The sequence below is a fragment of the Toxoplasma gondii genome, chromosome IX, assembly GCF_000006565.2.
Source record: "Toxoplasma gondii ME49 chromosome IX, whole genome shotgun sequence".
Taxonomy (NCBI): domain Eukaryota; phylum Apicomplexa; class Conoidasida; order Eucoccidiorida; family Sarcocystidae; genus Toxoplasma; species Toxoplasma gondii.
Window position 1 is genome coordinate 1,927,555 of NC_031477.1, and position 20,821 is coordinate 1,948,375.

Below are 20,821 nucleotides of genomic sequence, written 5' to 3' on the forward strand. Positions count from 1 at the left end.
GGGAAGGAAAGGAATATGAAAATGCAAACTTCGTTTTCGAGTGGACTGCACACATCTCGACTATTTCATCGGACTGCAGCTGCTGGGAGAGACGAAGAAACGTTCGGAAGAAACGCGTTCCGACGGTTTTGTGAGGTATCGGTACAGAAACCTTGGCCATAATGTGAGATGTTCAGTGTGCGGTTATGTTTTCAGTGTGCGGTTATGTTTTCAATGCGTTCAGCGTCCGGCTGTGTTTTCCAGTGTCGTTTCTCTGTCGTCTTCAGACCAAAAGGGTACTGAGATCTCTGGACTAGAGCGGGAGAGCGTTGTCAGGCTTCTTCTTCCTCATAGACTATAGACGCCGGTTTCAGTCGGTTTCGTTCCCTTCGAAAAAACAGAATAAAACGAAGCATCCCAGGCTATCCAGACGACATTTGATGCGTTGATCCAGGGCACTCCGCTGGCTCCACTTCCAGTGACAAAAGCTCGAGCGCTCAGTCGTAAAGAGCTGCATGAAGACTCGAGTGTACGCGACCCTCTGCCGTGTTCCAGAGGTACAATTTCTTCGCGGAGTCGCTTGCAGAACATGCGCTACGCGCCACTGGGCGGTGTGACGAGTTCCAACAAAGGAAGACGCCGAGGTTGGGAACGCCTGGCATGTCGTCTGAAGTCGAACTTCGCCGTTGAGGCGTCTCCGTCGAAATCAAGGACTTGCAGGTTTGCATGCAGAAGGTGATGGTCGTCTCAGTGTAGAGAACAACTTCGCGGTTTAGACCGAGTCCAACAAAACGTACGCCGTGTGTATCGAACTCCACGACTTTTACTCGTCTGTCGCGAGTCTGACGGCTCTGCTAGCTCGGCAGAGTCCAAGCGTCTCGCGCTGTCGAGATCAAAGAGGCCTTTCTAGGTTTCTACGATACAATCGACTCCCCACTACTAAGGAGTATCGATCGAAGTCCAGGAACAAAGGATTCCTGAATCGAAAGTGAAATGTGCAAAGGAGAGTTGGAGGCCGTCTGCGGGGGAAGACTGAGGAGCTTCACACCGTCAGAGAGAAGTCTTGGCAACTGCGACTGACGAAGTTCAAGAACTTGCAGAGGCCACCGCGCTCCTCCACTCACCGTGTTCGAGCTGGTAAACGAAACCATCCACAAGACATAAACTTGTTGCTTAACGCGTTGCCTTCCTCCCGCCACAAAAGCGATGCTGGCGTAGCTTGTGTGGTTGCCGGACCTAAGTTCTTTCCAACGACGCGCCCACAGGATACGCAGAACACCCGCTTTCCGCCGCGATTGACGCTAGAAAACAGACACGAACGAGAGTTTGTCTACACATTGTCCCGACCAATGCGTTCCTGCGAAACAGGAAAAGCGAAATCGCCTCTTCCTCACGCGGAAGTCGACTTTGTTTTCGAAGCTGCACGACGCAGACGCGCCGATATATCTCCACTGGCTTGCGCAGGATCCCATGCTTGTTTCTGAACGTTTCGCCTTCGAAAAGGCGCCCCTGCCATCACACGTCTCGTTTGTTTTCTGCAAACTTTTTCTCCCCTCGTTTTCTCGCAGGCTTGACGGAACTCTTCCTCAAGGAAGCGACGCCGGAGTCCACCCACTGAGTCTCCAGTCGATCTTCTCTCTTCTGTCTGCCCGTCGCCTCGAGGTTCTTGGGACGACTCTAAGTTTCGTCTTCACCGGAAAAACGCAAGGACCAAGCCGTGATCCTTTGCCGTCCGCAACGTCGAGCTCCAACCGCGCGCGAAGTTCTCGATTTCTGCCGCACTGCCAGGTCTGAACGAAACTTCAGACTTCGCTTTGTTCACAGAGAAGACGTCTGCGAAATACTGAACAAGGCGTCTACTCTAAAAAGTGATCGCAATGCTTCCCCTAGGTCTGCACCCAGAAAGCTGCAGGCACAGACCTCCTCGCCGTCTCCAGAGAAGCCAAGGAGGTTCCCTCCGTAAACGACGTAGCTCCGCCTTGGAGGCATCGAAGTTCACTCTCGGTCGTCTGTGTTGTTCCGGAGGGGCATGCGCACCCAGTCTACCGTCGCAGCAGAGGCGGGTGAATCTGGAAGAGTGCAGAGGAGGGATCGCACCAGACGCGCCTGTGCGTCGCCAGGTCCTCACGCTTGCGCGGCCAACAAGAGCGAGGTTCTCTCGCGAGAGGAGTCGCTTTTTCCGCGGAAGAAAACGATCAGACCGACGCAGGCTTCTCGAAGAAGAGCCGCAGACGCAGGGTGGAAGGCAGCGCGACGTCTGTGACGAGAAGTTCTTCGCCTTCTTTCAACATTCCTGAGTCGGCGAGTTCTCTGAAAATCCAACCGCAGCAAAACGTGTGCAGAGAGGCAATCGATTCCGAGTGAAGCCGAAGGGCCAGAAAACGCGAACACAACATGCCGACAGCCGGGGGAGTCGTCTTTCTTCCCTCTGTGAAGGGATGTCGACAGACTTCAAACTTGCAGGCGCGAAGAAACCTTTTCGTTTTTCCTCCGACCGCTCTGTCGCACAGAGAGCCCCCTGGACAGAAACTGCAGAAACAGTTCTCTCCGCAACTCGGCAAGCCTCGCATCTCTTCGAGATGCGAGGCTCTCTGGGCTGCTGGCAGACCGGTCCTGAGCCAGCCGTCTGCTGCAGATGTTTACGGCTACGCTGGCTTCGTGCTGCGTTTGTCAGGCTCTTTCTTTTTGTCCAGACGTTTCGAAGTTTCCTCCTCTTCTCTCCGAGAACCGCAACTTCCTGGTTCCCAGGAACGTCAGTGCAGTGCACTCGCAGGACAGTACAAGCCTCGGCGCGTCTCCGCTCTTTTTCGAGAGGAAGAATCGAAAGCGCATGCAAGACCGAGAGGCGGACTTCGCTCACCGTAGACTCTTGCGCAAATTCGTCTCCAACTGCTGGCGAAGCTGGGGAGGCTTTTGCAGGAAGAGCACAGCCTGAAATACCAGAGACGCAGAACGAATGTGAGCAGAGATGAGAGAAAGAAGAGCCCCTTGGCTGAGAAGCTGTGGAATGCACTCCAGAGGCCTAGGACAACAGAGCACACACTGAGAACAGACACCCGCCGCGGTGGATACCGAAACGAACAGAGACAGCAAACCCCGCGCGATGTCCGCCATTCGAGTCAATTCACCTGCCGAACTAAACAACGGAGTCTTTGAAAAAAGCACAAGAAACGGTTGCAGACAACCGCTGTAGAAGCGGCGAGACTAGACTGAGGTCAGCGGGGACGCCTTCTCGTGGAAGCACGATGAAAAAAAGGAGCAGTGCGCGAAAAGGCGCAGACGCCTCGGCAGTCTCGAACAAAGATCGCCATCTGACCGTTGCACTGGAAATTCCGGGACCTTTCAGGTTGAGGGCCGGATCCTGTGAGAGCAGCTCAAGCAAATCCTGCAGGGAGGTTTCGTCGGGATCGACAACTTTCTTCATCGCGCCTCTTCCACTGCAGACAACGCAGTCCTGAGGAAACGGAACCGCACCAGACACGCAGCTAAGGTAGCTCTTGCGTTCGCAGATTCTTTCCAGTTCCCTCAAGCTGGAGAAGGAACTGCGCCTCTCCGGACGCAGGTCACCTATCGCATCGAGATGACAAGACCCCAGACTTGACACATATATGCATGCATGCACACAAACGTATATGTATGCCTATTGATAAGCGTATCAAAATGCATCTGCCGGACCATGCGTGCTTCTCGAGAAAGCGAGACAGGGCCCTGTGAAGACGATAAGGTCCATTCTCGACCAGCATGAGAAAACGACGAGAAAACATGAAGAGCAAAGAACACACAGCGAAAACGCGACAGCCCACTGGGTCTCTCAGTCCGATGCACGTGACACATACGCTAATGCAAATACAAATACATATATATATGGAGATACAGATATATACATATATATAGACATATATATGGAGATACGCATATATACATATATATATATATATATGGAGATACAGATATATACATATATATATATATACATATATATATTCATATATATATATTCATATATATATATACACATATATATATATATATATATAGTAAGAGTGTGGAGGGACACGCATGCATTCGGGGGCGAGAACGCGCGACAGATGAGAGGTCCAAGTAGTCGGTGTCTTCGCGGTTTTGGGGTGCGATTGGACTGTTCTTCAAATGCATGCAACGCGAGTGCAACCGAAGAAAACGCGAGTTGACAAACACGAGGAAGAAGGAAAACGACACGTTTACTGGGTTTTTCGCATATTCAAAGGTATGCGTGTAGACGCCTGTCTCGCCCATGTACATGATGTAGTTCTGGACTCCGGAGAGTTCACTTGGAGGGCCTTCGCTGCTTTCCTCTCGTCTTGTCTCTCCAGGCGCTTCTTCCGTTCCTTCGGCGTTCGCAGCAGCGCCGCGTCCGCGCAGGCGTTTCTGTCCTTCCTGTGGCGGTTCTTCGTCTCTGTCATGACTCAGAGACGCGGAGGAAGCGTCGTCGCAGGAGACCGAGGAAGCAGACGGGGAAGGCAGAGGTGTGATATGCCCCCTGTCGCCATGAAAAGGACTGTCGGGTTTTTTCCTTTCGGAGCTCCATCCAGAGGTAGAAGCATGCGCGGAAGAAGAAGAGGAGGAAGGAGAAGAAGAGGGAGGAGCGGACGAAGAGTGAGTATCAATGCCAGCGATCCGAGCGTCATGAGAGCTGCAGACGCAGAACGTCGCAATCTTCAGTGCCTCTTCGACCAGCATGGCGGCGATGATCGCATTGGTGCTAGCGACGGCAGGAATAATGCGCTGCGGGGTCCACGGGGACGCAAGAAGAGAAATGAAACAATGCACATGGAGAGAAAGGAGGAAAAGAAGAAAGGAAAGACAGGCGAGACGGGAGGAGAGTGAAAGCAGAGAGGGAAAAAAACGAGAGCTGGCGAGAGAGAGGCCAGGCCAAGCGGTAGAGGAGAAGAGAGAGAAAAAGGGATCCAGGGAGAAAGAAGAACGAGGCGTCGATGGAGACAGCAAAGCGCAGCAGATGAAGAAAGAGGAGAACCACGAAGTGGAAGAGAAGACGCTCGAGATCCGAGCAAGGACCGTGAGAGCGCGAGGCTCGTGTCGCGTCCGGAGACTTCCCGACAACGACGCTCTGTCTCTTTCTTCATGTCTCCCCCCCTCTTACTTTGGTGACCCCCAACGTCAGACGGTACGTGACGCCCTGAATTCCAAAGGTCTCAGCTCGCTGCTTCGCTCGCTCGTAGAGCCACTGCAGATGTTCAGGATTGTCTCCATCCTGAAGGGAGAAGCGAGAAGCGCAGAGGCCAGCACAGGTTGGCGAGAGGTTGACAGCTTCGGCAGGGACTGGAGGAAGCTGAGCAGCTTGTGTCGCTGCAACGTTTCGAGGCTCTGCGAACGCTCGGTCTCCCACAGTCTTCTCGTTCCACAGGATCTGCATTGTCGGCCAGCTGCCGGAGGAAGAGACACGCAAGACGAACATTTCCTCCGACTGCCCCAAGGCTTGTTTGGCGCTCTTCTGCTCGACGTCAAGGACTGCAGCTTCTGAGCGAGGGAGACCCGTAGGATCCAGGCTCACCGCAAACGCAAACTGCCACAGGTCTGCAGCCTGGGATCGCTGGAGACGCGCTGGCAGTCGAAAAGGACGCCGCGTCTCTCGCACCAGTTCGTTCTCAAAAAGTTGAAGAACGCGAAAGGACGGAGCGACAACTTACAAATTCGCGGTCGGGGAACTGCTGCGTCCACAGAACGATCATGGCATACTCTGCACAGAGACACAGCAGCAAGCGACTCAGTGTTTGCGTCGCGGACCGGGTCGTCTCTTGTGCTTCTTGGTCTCTTTCGGCACGATTCGTCTCTCCGGTTCCCAGCCTCTTCTTGCCTATGTGAACTTCCTCCCTTATCTTCTTCGCGAAGGTCTCAGTGCTTCTGTCGAATTCCTCTCTGTTCCTTCACTCTGTTGGTTTCGCTTGCGCGGTTTCGAGTTCTCTGCAGGCTTCTTCTCAGTTTCTCCTGCGGGTACATGCATACACCCTGTCAACCTTTCGAAGCCGCCTTCGCATGCGACACATTCACTCCTCGCGACTCTCACCTATGCAATGTTCCGGCAGCCGCGGCGTCTCCGCCAGCGTACAGAGAGGGTAGGAGGTCTGTGAAGGACCCGCAGGAAATCGAGAGCGAGGAGAAAGCGAATTCCGAAATCGTCAAACCGCCTCGCCGGCATCGCCTCTCCTCGACGCAAACACACCTCGGCTGAGGGGACGAACCTCAAAGTCCGCAAGAGAGACATGCACCAGGAGCCTTGTCAAGGCATCGCGACTTCAGATACGGTGGAAAACACGCCACGAGGCGAGTACTGCGGGGAAGGAAACCGCGATGGAGAGATCAGACATCACCCACAGTGACGCCTGCCAGAAAGGAAAAACGAAGACCCTCAGGGCCTGCACCCCATCGGAGAGGATACCACGTCTGTCGTGTCTTGTTTCCCTCTTCTTCCTCTTCTTCCTCTTCTTCCTCTTTGTTGTGAGTGTTCTCCCGTCCGTTCTGCGTTCTGTCCGTTCTCTTCTCGCTCGCTTCGTGTGATTCCTCGTTCTCTTTCTCTTCTCGTTGTCTCCCCTCTGTCGTTCGTTTTGCGCCCAGAGGCTTCCGAACCTGTGGAGGAAAGCTCTGGAGAGAACACTCGAAGCAAGAAGTGACGAAAGGAAAAATGCACCTGGCTTGCCCTTTGAGACCTTCGCTGCCTCCATCGAGCAGCGGAATGCATGACTGCAGCTCCACGTCTCCGTTTTGATCTGTCTCAGCCTGTGGGCAGAAGCGAAGCAACGAAAACGTAGGGAGGAGCTGGAGACCAGATGTGCGAAACAATGCGTTGTTCTCCGCCGCAGCCGGTCCCTGACGGCCTCTGTATCTTTACAAAAAATACCCAGATGTGCCTGGATTCGAATCGACAGAGACAAAGGTCTACTCAGGTATAAACGAGGCTCGACTCGAGCGCTGTCCGCTGACGCTTGCGGTTCCCTGTGGCTTCTGCGCGCCTCCCTCTGCTCTCGGCCGTCTATCCTGCATGGCGCTTCTTCCCTAGTTCGAAACTCTCCTTTTCCTCTTGTCACCCTGCGCATCTGTTACCCTTGGCTTTTCGACGTTCACCTTGACCCCGTTGCTTCGCTGCGAGTGGCGGACGCGTTTCTTTCTTCAAAAAAAATGCCCTTTCTTCCGTTTAGGTCTTCTCTCCCGAGATTTGACAAGATTGCCGCCTCTATATCGCATCTCCGTGCGGGTCTCCCTTTTTCGCTTCTCTTGAGTCTTCATTTTATGTTCCTGCTGTCTCGTTCTTGTGTTTCTCTCTTCGGCGCGGTTGCTTTCTTCTGCCTTCTCCTCTTTTTCGCTCTTGCTCTGAGCGAGCGGTCTTCGAAAAAACTTGAGACGTTCAGAATCCGTCTGCCTCTCTTTCCTGTCTTATGGTGTGTAGCTTCTTCTTCTTCTCTGTCTCTGGGTGTGTTGGCCTCTCTGCGACTACGCCGCGTCTTCTCTGGCGACAGGTCCCTCTCTTCACTCTCTCTGTTGTCCCCCTGTTCCCCAGAGAGAACCTCTTTTTTCCACGTTGGTTTCTCGTCTCCACTGTCTTTTCGAGTTCTGCCTCAACTCTCCTATTGCTCGTTTCCATCCGGCGTTCCCGTTCGGATTCGCTTGCTCTTTCGTCACTTCTCAGCGATGCTGGAACTTCCACTTCGCGGCCCAAGCGCCCCTGCGTCTGCGGCTGCCTCTGCTCTCACCAAGCTGTGAACCGTCGCGTTGAGCCACCGGCGAGCTTCGACGCTGTCGAGGCCGGCGACGATGATTTGAAACTGTCGATAGAAAGCCTCGTCCTTCTCCTCGAGCCTTCCCACATGCCTGCAGAGTCCGCGGAAAAGACAGGGAACTGGCCAGAACGGAGCCTGACCTCCTTCGCTGGAGATGCGTCTGCACTGGCAGCTCGGCAACGAAACTCTGCAGGGTGTCTTTTCCAGAGAGGCCCCAGGTCCACCACCGGTCACAAGAACGAAGCCGCCGACGTTTTGCAGCGAGGGAAACGGAGCTAGTCACCGAACGTAGAGACTGCGCGTCACCCTCTGTAGAAGCTGCTGATTGACATGAGTCGAGAGGATTTCGTTTTCTGTACGGCGAGGGCCGATTACCGTTTCAGAGCGAGGTTCGTACCCGGTGACATGCACGCGGAGGTGGGCGTACTGAGCATTCAGTGCCTCTGCAGCGACCTGAGCCTTCGGTCGGCCTACGTGTTTCTCCCGAAAAAGGAATTGTCTATGCAGATTCGTCACATGAATGGTGTCCATGTCGATGACGTCGAGCCGTCGAAAGCCCGACAGACAGAGACACTTGAGCACTTCACAGCCTGAAGAGAAAACGAAACAAAGACAGAAACACGAGGAGACAGATGAACAAAAGATACAAAAAAGACTCTCGCCACAAGCAAAACGGGGACAGACAACGACGCTCATGGACGCATGCATACTTTTAAAAAATACATGCACAGGTTAAGGTGTACGTACGGCCCGTGTGTCCACGTGCATGCAAGAAGGCACTACCTCGTATCTCGATGCACGCATATTTGCGAGCATCAAGAGCTGAAAAAGGAGCCCTGACCGAAAGGGTCCACTTTTAGACGAGCAATGGAACCATATGTGAGTATGCGTTCAGGTAAGGTCACCTTGAGCGGTCGATGAAAACGTACAGACGGGTTTAGCAATATATAAAAATACGTATGTATATACATATATATATATATATACATATATATGTATGTAAATATATATGCAACCTTGTATCTGTCTGGATCTATCGTGTAGATGCCTGTGTGTCTACCGGAAAATGGGCATGCAAAATCGGGGACGGGCCAGGAAGAACAGAGACAGAGCTTACCTAGGCCTCCTGCACCTACGACGAGGACATGCGTGTCTCGCAGTCTCTCGATTGTCTGAGAAAAATGAAAAATGCATCCCGAAAGGACAACGAGAAAAGAAGCGAATCAGACTGAAATCCGTCGACCGTGCAACCAAAAAACATCGCAGGTGGAGATGCGGAGGAGACACCGCACGATTGGGGTATTGTCTTTCCCTCTGTTAGCTCGTCACACTATGCTCTTGATGCGTTTCGTCGGCATTTCCTTCTGGCCTCCATTAGGATTCTCCGCATGTCTCTTCCCAGAGTCTGTCTTCTGGCTCTCTACATGCGTAGTCTCCCCTCTACTCGCATCTCTTCAGGTGTCTCTCCCGCACTCTCTTGAAAAGTCCCCTTCTCCTGCCTTGCATGCACTGCTCCTCGATCCGTGATCCGTTCCCCGTTGCCAGTGGTTCGATTGAAAACAAAGAAAGGGTCATGAGTGGCTGCTGCACAGTTGCATCTTTTTCGCCTGCGGTCGTACCTCTGCTCCAGGTTCGAACTGAGGAGGCGCGAAGGCTTGTTGCCGGCGGAGCAGGCAGTTCATGTGATAGTCCGGATCTGCGTCGGACTGCACGCCGACACGGTAGACAGAGCCTGGATGGCATCCTTGTGTTCCTTTCGTCTCACTCATTTTCATGTCGGAGAATATGCGGAGAAAAACAGGAACGGCTTAGCAGCATGGGGGAGAGAGAGGCGGGCAGAGGATGCGGGAGGCATCAAAACAGAACGAAACGAAGGGGACAGGCAAGAACTGCTCGGATCGAGAACGAAACCACTTCATGAAGGCGGTGAAGAGAGGAAGGTGGAACAGAGAAAAAACCCAAGACAGGAAAAGAGAAGAGACTGCTGATGCGACACACAGCCACCCACACAAAAACGAGGTTGCTGCTGCAGGCCAGGCTACAGAATGAAAGATGTGCCACACATCCCCTTGGTGTGTGTTTCAAGGCAATATGGAATTCAAGAGAAATTCAGGGAAGGAAGGCTAGCAGAGGAAATGCGGACGGTGTAGGTGCCGAATGACGACGGATGTTCTGGTGTGAGGAAATGCGCTGACAGGTGAGGAACATGAATGTGACTTTAAAAACAGTAAACGTCACACGCACACTCTTTCCTCTCACGAAGTTGGCGAGGAAACTGAATGGCCTGTGACGGTTGCTCTATTGAGTTATTTAATGCTGAAGACATCCCATGTTTTCTTGGGCACAGTCTGGCTGCCTGCAAACGAAGGCTAGCGACGCATGAGCGATCAACTCTAAGCCCCACAATACACCGGGAGCCTCTTGCGCACACGCGCTACTTAGAAAGAGAAACCGAGCTTTCTTTGAACGGGAAATATAAGTCTGACAAAGACGGTTGCTCTTGCTCTGGTCGCCCAGCTGTAGTACCGCCACTCAGCGGTTACCGCCGTTGGGCATAGCCCCAGAGAAATGTCACGCTCGAGGAACAACGGACGCCGGAAACGTACACGGGCCCAGTAACTTTTGCGTGGCACATGGTACCCTTCCGATGGCTAGGGATTACAAAGACAGAAAGTCGAAAGAAAAAGAAGAGCAGTGTCGAAGTTGCAGTGAAATGCTCGGTGAACTGATGAAAAGTGTGCAGTGCATGCGTGTGCGCCTCAAAATGGCTGACGCCAATGGGGTGTATGTACACCTGAGAAGTTCGTTTTCTTTCAACGTCGATCAGCGTCACTTCTGCAATTGGTGCCGGAAGCTCAACCGCGTAGTCCGAAACGCGTTTCGCTTCGCGTAAATCGCTACGTAACTAACGTTTGGCTCTGCTGCCCAGTGCCTCTGCGAAGGTGGGTTGAGAAGATAGACTGACCGCCGAAAAGCAGTGATTGACACAGGGTTCATGTGCAACTGCACAGCATTACAACACACCTGCAGACAGAACCAAAAGGATTTTCTGGGTAACCTATGCTGCCCCTGTTGAGTTAAGCACTACTGGTATTTAATTCGAAGCAAACACGGCTACTATTGCCCGATGCTTCTTGTAGCTAGGGCCCTCGAATCGGGCGTTCCCAGCATGAGAAGCCCTTCTCACGGACAGAAAACATTTGCATCCAGGTTCGCGTGTAGTCACGAACGAGAGAGCACAGTGTGAAACCGCAGTTTCGCATGATCTTGAGCATACACCGGCACTCAGAAGTTCCGTCATGTTCCAAGACACCCGGGAACGTTCTGCGAACACACGGCTGGGGCGATGGTCCACTTCCACATTTGACTTCGCTGCCGCCTTCGTCTGTCATTCTGAAAATTTCTTCTACGCTATGTACTCGAAAAGTAGTCCGTGGTTGGGTGATTATTTGAGTATCTTCACTATGCGGCTTGCCTCGCGTATCGGAAAGGGAGGCACCTTTTGCCTATCCTTTTCAGGCACCACCCAAAATTTCTGGAGGGCCACCACGCGCGGCCCTGAAAGTGAAAACGAGGGCTTCCGGAACATGCCTCTCTCCGGCTCCTCTGAGAGTCTTCACGCGTCCGGATGCCTCAGCAAAGTTGCTGAAGAGCATCGCGGAGGCACGGGTGAGGCTTCGGCGACAGGACGCGCCGAGGCCTTGCCGGTATCTCAACCTGGGGAGGGTCTGCCCCCGCCCTTTCCCCCTTGTTTGTGCCTGTGCTTGAGAGCCAGGCTTTGTATGTGTGTGTTTGTGTTTGTTTGTTTTGGGTGCTGGTGTCGTGGTGGATGCATGCATGCTTGTGATTCGGACTGAGGCTTTTTTTGGCTCGGTGTGTGATTCGTTTCTTTCGTCACGTGGGACCGGCAGTTCGGCCCATGTGACAGAACAATTGGCGAAGCTGACGGCGAAGGTATGCCGTAAAATCTTGTTTGTTTTATGGGGGCTCCTGCGAGTGAGAACCGTGGTTTGCGAAATCTGCTTGAAGCACGTGCAGAACGCCCCTGTGCGCGCTGGTGAGACAAACCAAAATCACACAGAACCTAGCTCACAACGTGAATCCAACACCCTACGTGATAGAGCCAGCTGGAGATAGTGTCCTGTCAGTAGGCGTTGTTGCAGCTGATGTGAATAGACAACACGCATACTCGCCCACGCAGGGTAAGCAGAAGCAGCCAACATTTCAGGGCTGTCTTCGTTGCCTCCTATTTGCCGGCCATTCTGAACCGCGTGACCTACCACTACCTATCTCATAATATTAAATACAAGCATTAGAGCTTCAGTAATAAAGTTGCCGCGCTGTGAGGCACTTCAGAGAACTCGGGTTTGCCATTCTTCCACTCTGTGCTGAAATAGGCAACCGAGGTTGCATCAAGCTACCAATCGGACCAATACTCACGGAGGCGTATTGACACTTGCCACGTTCCAGCTTTTTATCACTTTACGACTGCTCCTTCAGTGTGGAACAAGAGTGTAGAATACCAGCACGACGAGTATTGGATTACACGAACAGAGGACCTTTGAGGGATTCAAGTGACGTGAATCGTCTCTGTCGCCAAGACTGCAAAATCCTGAAACTTCACGAACAATGACTGCAGCATTCGAGGAGGAAAACAACCCACAGCAAGAGCTGACAAGTGGAAGATTACAGTGTTACTCACCGCCAAGGTGGGTTAGATGTATTGCAAACCCAATCTGCCGCTTCATCAGAACTATGTGTATGGAAGGAGGCGATGGAATTCAACTTTTAAGACTTCCACTGACGGCGAGGCTGACGGGCACTGTCCGGTATAGCATGTTGGCTGCAGATGCCAGTCTCTGGAGCAATATATGCTAAGAAAGTCTATATTTTTTTCTGACTGACAGGAAATGTGTGCTTCCGTGCGGTCAGGTGCGCAACATCAGTGCGGTAAGAACAGCAGGCGAACATCGAGGACCGTCTTTTACAGAAATCGACAGTGAGCGACGAAGGCATGCCACACCACAGTGTGAGAAAAGACATCCAGATGGCAATGTCGAGTTCCCTTTCTCTGGTCTGCATTCGGAAAACATAACAAGAAGAGTGGTCTCTGTGGCCCCATCACTTGCGGGCACGCTTCACATTAGTTTCGCTGTGTTCCCATCTTTTTTCGTGGCAACACTCGTGGTGCCGATATTTCCTACACATTGTCGTTTCGAGCTTCGGAAACAGGTGATATCTCATAAGCATATGGGGGCCGATTTCATTTATCGCTGGCTGCGAGTCGCAGCCCAGCCACCGACGGTTACCGTTCCTCTACTGGTTGCACTCACCAGGCATCATAGCACACTTTTTCCTTTCAGCTTGTTTCTGTCAGAAAAAAGGAATGCCTGGTGCTCTTTTGCTCGCTTTCACTAAAGAAGAGCTGACGCCGTATGCTTTGTGCTCTCTTGCACCTTCGATAAAAGAGCCACCTGCACATTCCCTCCCGCGCGCTCCTGCGTCGTTTCATTTCTGGCCATGTACTTGAAACAGAAGTGACGCTCTGAGATCATGGCTGGTGTGCTGTCGACATTTCATCGGACGACACCCGCGAGTTGCCAATCGTCGTGATGGGCTGCTGCAGATGTGCAACGTAAACAATTTAGAAAGTCCGCATTCGTGGAATTGATAGAAGTCCTGAAATTCACATGCCTGATTCGCATTCATAAGCTGAGATATAGTCACAAGGAACTTGGTTGTCTCTATCCCGTAACGAGTTGCCCTAGGTACGGTGAAGCACGCCGTTATACACCCATGAAGCCCTCTGTTGTCAAAAACCGCGTAGTTAAATGCAGACTGCACATTCCACTATAATAGGCCTTATACCACGCACCCTTTCCTTCGTCTCTTCCGTGAAGGCCATGATACTCCCCTAAAAATGCCTTTCCTCGAGAGGCTGAGGAGAGTTAGTTCGCTTGCTTCCACCACTGACAGACACAGGAGTGGACCTGTTGTATGCAGATGACCCAAGCTCAAAACAGTTTGACGATGCGCGATCGCTCCTGACTGAATCTGTTTCCACAAGACGGAGTGCTAGCTGACGTGGTTCATCCATTCCGAGGAAAGACGCGGACACCGTTGTCCAACTGCTGGGGCACACGGCCGCCTCTTCATCTGCAGTGCAGGCACCAGCTAAACCCGTCCTTCTTTGCATAGTTCGCTTTCGCTGCACCTTTTCTAAACGTGAAAAGTGCCTTACTTGGGAGGGTTTGTCTCAGGGGTTTCAATTTCAGCTTCCTTCTGGAATCGCCGCTGTTCCCTGGTCCGCTTTCCGTTGCATGCGTCATGACGCTAACAGAGCGAAGAGCTGCCCGGGAGTCAAATGACACTGCGCTGCCGCAAGCTGCAAAATGCGACGAAAACGACCGCGATCGTAAGTCGTGGTTAGGCGAGTCTGTAGCGTCTCTCTTCACGCGTTGCTTTCGTCTCTGTGGTAGAACCTTCGAGTTCTGCTCTACTAATTTGAACTGCATTTTCCGGGTTCGGAGAGACCCTGTTTTCTCTTCACCCGCAGCCGTTCCAATCCGAGGCACGTCTAAGCTCCGCTGGTCTCTGTCCTCAGACACTCATCGGGGTCGCCTTTAACTTACGGCTTCCCACTTCCGTCCACTTTGCTCGAGGTTGTTTAGGCAGACTGCTGCGTTTTGTGCTTTTCGATATGTCGTTGTGTTTCCCCTTTCTGTTCCTCATTTCAGCATGCGCGTGTCCTGGAAGCCGGGTTCTGTATCTCACCTCCAGGTAGCTCCTGGAGGCGACTTTCTCTCGGTTCATCCGTTCTCACGCAGTGTAGTGTAATTTATTTTTTTCTCGGGGACTGTTTCATCTGTCAGTTGTGCTTCTTAGGAGATTTTGGCGGAGTTTCCGCTCGCGTTCGACAACAATTTGAGCTATCCCCTATCCAGGCTTGTTCGTAGGTACCCAGTCGGTAGCGGTAGGAGTCCCTGCCGTCAAGAATTTGCATCACGTTTCACTTTCTCCGAACAACTTGGACAGCGAATGGGTGTCTACTTGGGTTTTCACTGGGTGTATTTGTCTTTAAAGAGCCGCACATATGCGAGGGGAAAACCTGAAGTGTGACCCATCTTCATCGGTCCATCGCGGGCGCTCTCCGCCATAGACTGCCTGCGTTCCCGGTTTCGACTTCGAGCGCACATCGACGGCAGCTTCTTGTGGAGCGTTTGAAGTTTGCGTACAGTGAACGAATTCATCCAGCCAGGCGGGGCGAGAAACGGTCGGAAAACTTGATCCCTGGTGGAAACGGCGATGCAGTCAAGAATGCCTCCTTTTTTATTCCCTCTACTCTCGGCTCGCGCGATAGCAACCTGACAGTTGTCAGTTGTCAGAAGGTCCCCCTGGTCCTCTGTTTGACAAGAAGCCAGACAAGAAACGCAGACGAAGAGGGGCATTTGAGGACCTTACATGGCGATGTGACCGCTCTTTCCCCGGGTCTGTTGTCAGGGGCCATGCCTTTTCTGAGGCCGCATGTTGCTTTCAGTTTTCGTTTCTCTGCATTTTTCAGTTCGCCTGTACAGAGCAGTGTCCCGGTGTTCTTTGTTTTCGCTCGGGGACGCTTACGCAACTCGCTGATGTTGCATCTCTTTCGAAGTTCGTGGTCGTCCTCCTCACTGACATTCAGTATCGTGGAACACCATTTTTTCCGTTTCGCTTCAACTCGCATCCCTGACGATTCTGTAGTCTTGAAGCAGATTCCGAATCCGACACACACAGGACAGAGACCTGACGGCTCTTTCCTGTCTCCACGCTCTTCTCGTCTTCTCTCCCTCTTTTTTCAAATCGCCCCTCCCCCTCGCCTGTGTTGTTCTCCGCCCTCTCGGAGCCTGTTTCGTTCGAGGAGAGTTCGGTTCCTGCTGCATCGAGCGACGCCTTCAGCAGCCTTGGTCTCCCGGCCAACTGTTTCCGCGGCTGCCCAAGATGCCGATCTCTGCGGGTGTCTCTTCGCCTGAGGAGCCTGCGGCCTCTTTGTCTCGCATCGCCGACGCATCGTGTTCGCCCGCGGTGCCGGCGAAGAAGTCCCGGTCTCGCCGGAACGGCCCTGTGTCTCCACTGTCTGCTGTCTCATCGGGAGGAAGTTCGGAGGCCGCGAAGAGCGATGGTTTGAGAGCAGCTATTCGCGCAGCAGCTGTTTCGGCGGCTGTCGCGCCCCCAAGTCCCAGTGCCGCGCCTCGGGCCAGTGCGCTCCCACCGTCTCCTCTCGCCTCGGTTCCGCCCCAGCCAGTCACCTCCTCGGCTTTCTCGCGTTCGCTTTCTGGGCGCTCTGTGAACTCGCCGTTCGCCGGCTCTGGCCCGATCCCCTGCGAGAAGCCCCCAGGCCCTGTCGATGTGGTACTCGAGCAGCCGTGTATCTACAAACAGCAGGACTTCTCTGTGCCCCTGCGCGTCGCACCGGACGCAGTCTCCGACGGGGGGTCTCGGCGCGGGTCTGCGGCCTCGACGCGTTCGACGCAGAACGGGAGCGGGAAGACTGCGCTGGGTTTCGCAGGCGAGGCAGTGGTGTGTGTGGAGAAGGACGGAGACGAAGACCGACAAGTTCCCTTCAGTCGGCTCGCGTCAATGTCCTCTTCAGTGATGGAGTGGCAGAGCCGATTCGCGTTTGTCCTCGCGGCAGTAGGCGCCGCTGTCGGCATCGGGTGTGTCTGGAGATTCCCCACCTACTGCTACAAGTTCGGGGGAGGCGCGTTTCTTATCCCCTACTTCCTGATGCTGGTCCTCGTAGGCATGCCGCTCCTCGCGCTCGAGATGTCCCTCGGCCAGGTCTTCCGCGGGGGCCATATGCGAGTCTTCAATTTGATTTCCCCTCGTCTGCGGGGCCTTGCAGCGTCCACCATGCTCCAGGCCTTCTTCATCTGCGCCTACTACTCAGTGTTCCTCTCCTGGGGTCTGCACTACTTTTTCGCCTGCTGGCAGACGCCGCTTCCGTGGGTTGTCTCACCAGCCGAACTGGATTTCTGCACTCAGTTCCAAGACGAAACTGCTTGCGAAGCGGCAGGGCGACCTTCGCCTTCTGGTGGAGAATCGCCGGAGCCTTCACCAGCGGCTCAGAGTCTTCCAGGGTCTCTCACAGAGACAGGGGCGACCGCATGTGTGTGGCTCGCGACTTCTTCCCCAGGGCTCCCTCACGGCCACTGCACAGCGGACATTCGGCAGAAGGCGCAGGACTTTCTTTTTTCGGGGGTGTTAAGCTTTAGCGCCGCCTATCCTGGAGGCCTCGCTCTGCCCGTTCTCCTCGGCCTGGCCTTCGTGTGGGTGCAGCTTTTCTGCTCGCTCTTCAAGGGCCTACAGTCTCTCACTGCGGTGATTTACGCGGCGGTGTTGCTTCCCGTCTTTGCGATCTGTCTCGTGATGGTCAGCGCGTTGACGCTGGATGGCGCGAGCCTCGGACTCTCTCACCTCTTCTCCGTCAACTGGGAGGCGTTGGTGGAGCAGCCGGAGATCTGGGGCGAGGCGGCCTCGCAGGTCTTCTTCTCCCTCGGGGTCTTTCAGGGGGTCATGACGGCGTACGCCTCTCACAAGAAGGTCTCGCAAAATACGATTCTCGACGCGACAGCTGTCGCCGCCAGCAACGCCGTCCTCTCTTTCGTCAGTGGCGTAGCGACCTTTGCGATCGCCGGTCACGTTGCGAAGCGCGTGGGCGAAGTTGACGAGGCGACGGGGGCCGCAGATCTCTCCGCGATGAATATCGCGGGGAACCAACTCGTCTTCGTATTGTACCCAATTTCGCTTGCGACGCTCCCGGCGCCGCAGCTCTTCTGTGCGCTCTTCTTCCTCGCGTTCTTTCTCCTGGGCATCACGAGTGCCATTTCCTTCGTCCAGCCTGCGATCGACTTGCTGAAGGAGTCGAAACTCTGGCGCGGCACGAAACGCTGGAAGCTGACGCTCGCTGCATGCGTCCTCGGCTTCGTCCTCGGCGTCCCCTTCTGTCTCCGCTCGGGGATCTACCTCATCGAGTCTGCAGACTACCACTGGAGCGTGGTTGGCCTCACGTTCCTCGGTTGCTGCGAGGCCGTCGCCTTCGGCTGGGTCTACGGCATGGGCCGACAAGTCGAAGTCCTTGGCTTTCTCCCCGTCGCGGTCCACGCCTTCTCGTACCTTGGAGGCGTCTCACTCGCGGCGCTGATTCTCTTCGTTGCCGCCCCTCCGAGCCGCTGCGCTCTTGCCCTCGCGACTGCACTCCCCCTCATGCTCGCAGGCGCGAGCCTGGCCCTCTACCTCTGTCCCCACATGGAGGCTTCCCAGGCGCCTGGCGACCGCGCGTCCCCGCTCCAGGGTACCTCCCGCAAGCAGTCAGTCTCCTCGCTCTCTGCGGCTTCGAGAAGGGAGCGTCTGGGAGACCCTGAGCGCTGCCAGGTTGGTTTGCAAGTGCAGGCAGCGGAGGTGAGGGGAGACAACAACGCTTGTTTCAGTGCGCTCGACGACAGACTCGGACGCAGTGGAGGATACGCTGTGGAGCCGGAAGACTCCCTACGAAGCGCGGAGGGCATGCCCCCATCTTCCACTTCGTTTCTGGGGCCTCAGGGCGCGGCGGGGCTCCCGTCGAGAACAGGTCGGCGGCTCTCGATCTGGGACCGGATCTACTGGTTGTACTTTGGAAACGTTGAGCATCTGAGGTTGCACCTGAACGCGATAACAGCGTCAAAGGCGCGCGTTTTTTGCCTCTGGCCCGTCTGGTCGGTCGTCATCAAGTACGTCTGCCCCGCAATTCTCCTCTTCCTGCTGTTCAACGAACTCGGGAAAGGCGCCTTCCTCTACTTTGGGGGTTTGCCTCTGGCGTACCATATCGTGGCTATCGCAGTGCTCGCGTTTGTCGCGTTCTTCGTGTTTCTCGGCTCCCTTCTTCCCGAGTTCTTCCACGGCTTCGTGACAGAAAGACGCCCCCTAGGCGGAAAAGTATTCGCGAGAAGACAGAGACATGCGGCAGAAGCGGCGGCAGCGGTTCCGGCCGCCGGCGTCTCGAAAGGAGTCTCTCCGGCGAGTGTAGCCACAGCCAGCGGGATCGCAGGGAAACAAGACACAGAGAGAAGCAACTGAAAATGCGTTTCGAACGCGTTCGAGCAGAAAGGCATGCGCTGTCGCATGAAGGAGACACAGTGGCGAGAGGCGAAATGCAGACAAGGGAAGAGAGAGAGAGAGGAACCGCAAGAGCGGAGGAGCTGGGGGAAGAGAACGGGAGACCGAAGAGAGGGTGGCAGGGAGGGAGTGCGAGGCTTGAGAACCTGGGAGGAAAAGAGAGAGCGAGAGACACGGCTAGAAGGCGACAAATTCAGTGGAGAGAGGAGCGTCAATTTCGAAAAAACACCAGTTGTTCGTTGGAAAGGAGCGAGGAGAAACAGCGACAATGAAAGAGCGAAGGAGACCGTTCTCGACGCCTCCCTTTTTTCTTATTCTCTATAAAGACTTTTCACCTTTGTGTAGAAATATTTCTTTCGAACTGAGCCTTCGTTCCCAGGCAAGAGTAAGTGTGTGCCGGATCTACAGGGGCGAGTGTTTTCAACTGGGAATCCCGCCGTTGTTTGAACGGTGAAAAAGTCCTGCATATCGTTTCCGGAAGCTGCGGGGCAGAACTGTGTCGAGCCATAGAGCCCGTACGTGCATGCGCGTGAGTATTACGAAGGCGGTTCTGTTTCTCAAATCCCTTTTCCAGTCGTCAAAGAACGCTGAAAAGCGGTCTGAAGGAGACTCTGTTGCTTTTCGGAGTCTGACGGAACATCTCGGATGTGTGTTTCGGCTCAGACAAGCAGCGCCGTCAATCGAAAACATTTCCCAGATCGAGGCACGCTCTTGTTTAAGAACTCGAGAAACGCGAAAGCGTCAATTGCTTTTTTTAAAACCTGCGCGCCTGAGAAAAAGACCAGACGCGTCCAGGGTGTTTCCAGAATTCAAAACGCACACCGAAGCAAATCGATCCACATCTGCCGACAGACTTTTTCGTTCATCTATATTCCTTCCGATCTATCACCGCGTGTCTTTCTTTTTATCTCCACAATTCGCGATCTATCTGTTTGTGTGCATACGTTTCCGCCAATGTTTCCATTTCTCTGTCTATCGATCTCGATCTCTTTCTGTCTATTCGTTTATCCATCTTCACGCATCTATTTCTCTCTCTCTAGATATATATATATATATATATATGTATTATATATATATATATATGTATGTTATATATATATATATATGTATTATATATATATATGTATGTTATATATATATATATATATTTATATATATTTATATATTTTTGTATACTTGCCGACATCCCGCTATTCACGTAGATACATCGATACGTAATAGAGGCTGTGTCCATCTGACAATGAGAGAGGCCGAATCCGGAGGCGAACCTCCCCGTCTCGGTGCCTCTGTGGCTGGCTTGAGTTCGGTCGGAGAGTTGGAGGAATTTCGCTTTTTGTCTGCCGCGCTGCATGCACGCGCCATGCATGCGTTAAAAATATACGAACAGACGATAACAAACAAGCGGACGGACCGCGGAAGACGCAGTCGAAACCCTTGTTGACACCCTGTGTGGGTAGAATGTTCCATCGCACTCCCGCGCTTAAATCCTCAGCCAGATCAGAGGAGTATCCATGCGCGCTCCCAACATCTTCGGCAGGCGACGCCGTGAAGAAAGAAGCCTCTCAACGAACAAAACATCCATCCCGAGACACAAACAACAGACGTACCACATGCACGACAATTACATACTTACACATCTGTATCTACCTATATATATATATATATGTATATATGTATATATATATATATATGTATATATCATATATGCGCATGTCCATAAGCATGCGCGAACATGCGTAGACATCTACATACTATTCTGTCCGCAGGTCTATATACATGGATAGATGTGAGCTCACACACACATTCACATATGCATATATATATATATATATATATGTTTATGTATATAATTCGTACACACACAGGCAACTGCGATGCCGATCTCTATTTTTTTTTACGTGGAGAGGGGCGCGGCTGCGGGGTGTGTGTGTGTGTGTGTGTGT

At 53.3% G+C, this 20,821-nt stretch overlaps 3 protein-coding genes across 3 annotated transcripts; 1 reads left to right on the forward strand and 2 right to left on the reverse strand.

Moving 5' to 3' along the window:
• Window positions 1-228: 228 nt before the first annotated feature.
• TGME49_264880 (NEDD8-activating enzyme E1 catalytic subunit) lies at window positions 229-10,418 on the reverse strand. Its single transcript, XM_018781383.1, has 12 exons — window positions 9,371-10,418; window positions 8,869-8,923; window positions 8,149-8,341; window positions 7,725-7,842; window positions 6,604-6,753; window positions 6,044-6,101; window positions 5,667-5,716; window positions 5,120-5,230; window positions 4,204-4,743; window positions 3,296-3,433; window positions 2,840-2,910; window positions 229-2,289 (listed from the first exon to the last, which is right to left on the reverse strand). The coding sequence occupies exons 1-12, from the start codon at window positions 9,524-9,526 to the stop codon at window positions 2,175-2,177; spliced, it is 1,755 nt and encodes a 584-aa protein (XP_018636318.1). The 5' UTR covers window positions 9,527-10,418; the 3' UTR covers window positions 229-2,174.
• A 1,832-nt stretch (window positions 10,419-12,250) lies between these two features.
• On the forward strand, window positions 12,251-20,623 carry TGME49_264870 (Sodium:neurotransmitter symporter family protein). Its single transcript, XM_018781381.1, has 3 exons — window positions 12,251-12,460; window positions 12,520-12,580; window positions 12,659-20,623. Exon 3 carries the CDS (start codon window positions 15,726-15,728, stop codon window positions 18,837-18,839), a length of 3,114 nt encoding a protein of 1,037 aa, XP_018636319.1. The 5' UTR covers window positions 12,251-12,460; window positions 12,520-12,580; window positions 12,659-15,725; the 3' UTR covers window positions 18,840-20,623.
• TGME49_264875 (hypothetical protein) lies at window positions 13,328-14,266 on the reverse strand (the record flags this gene model as incomplete). Its single annotated transcript, XM_018781382.1, has 2 exons — window positions 13,328-13,371; window positions 13,993-14,266. The coding sequence occupies 2 exons, from the start codon at window positions 14,264-14,266 to the stop codon at window positions 13,328-13,330; spliced, it is 318 nt and encodes a 105-aa protein (XP_018636320.1).
• Window positions 20,624-20,821: the final 198 nt, after the last annotated feature.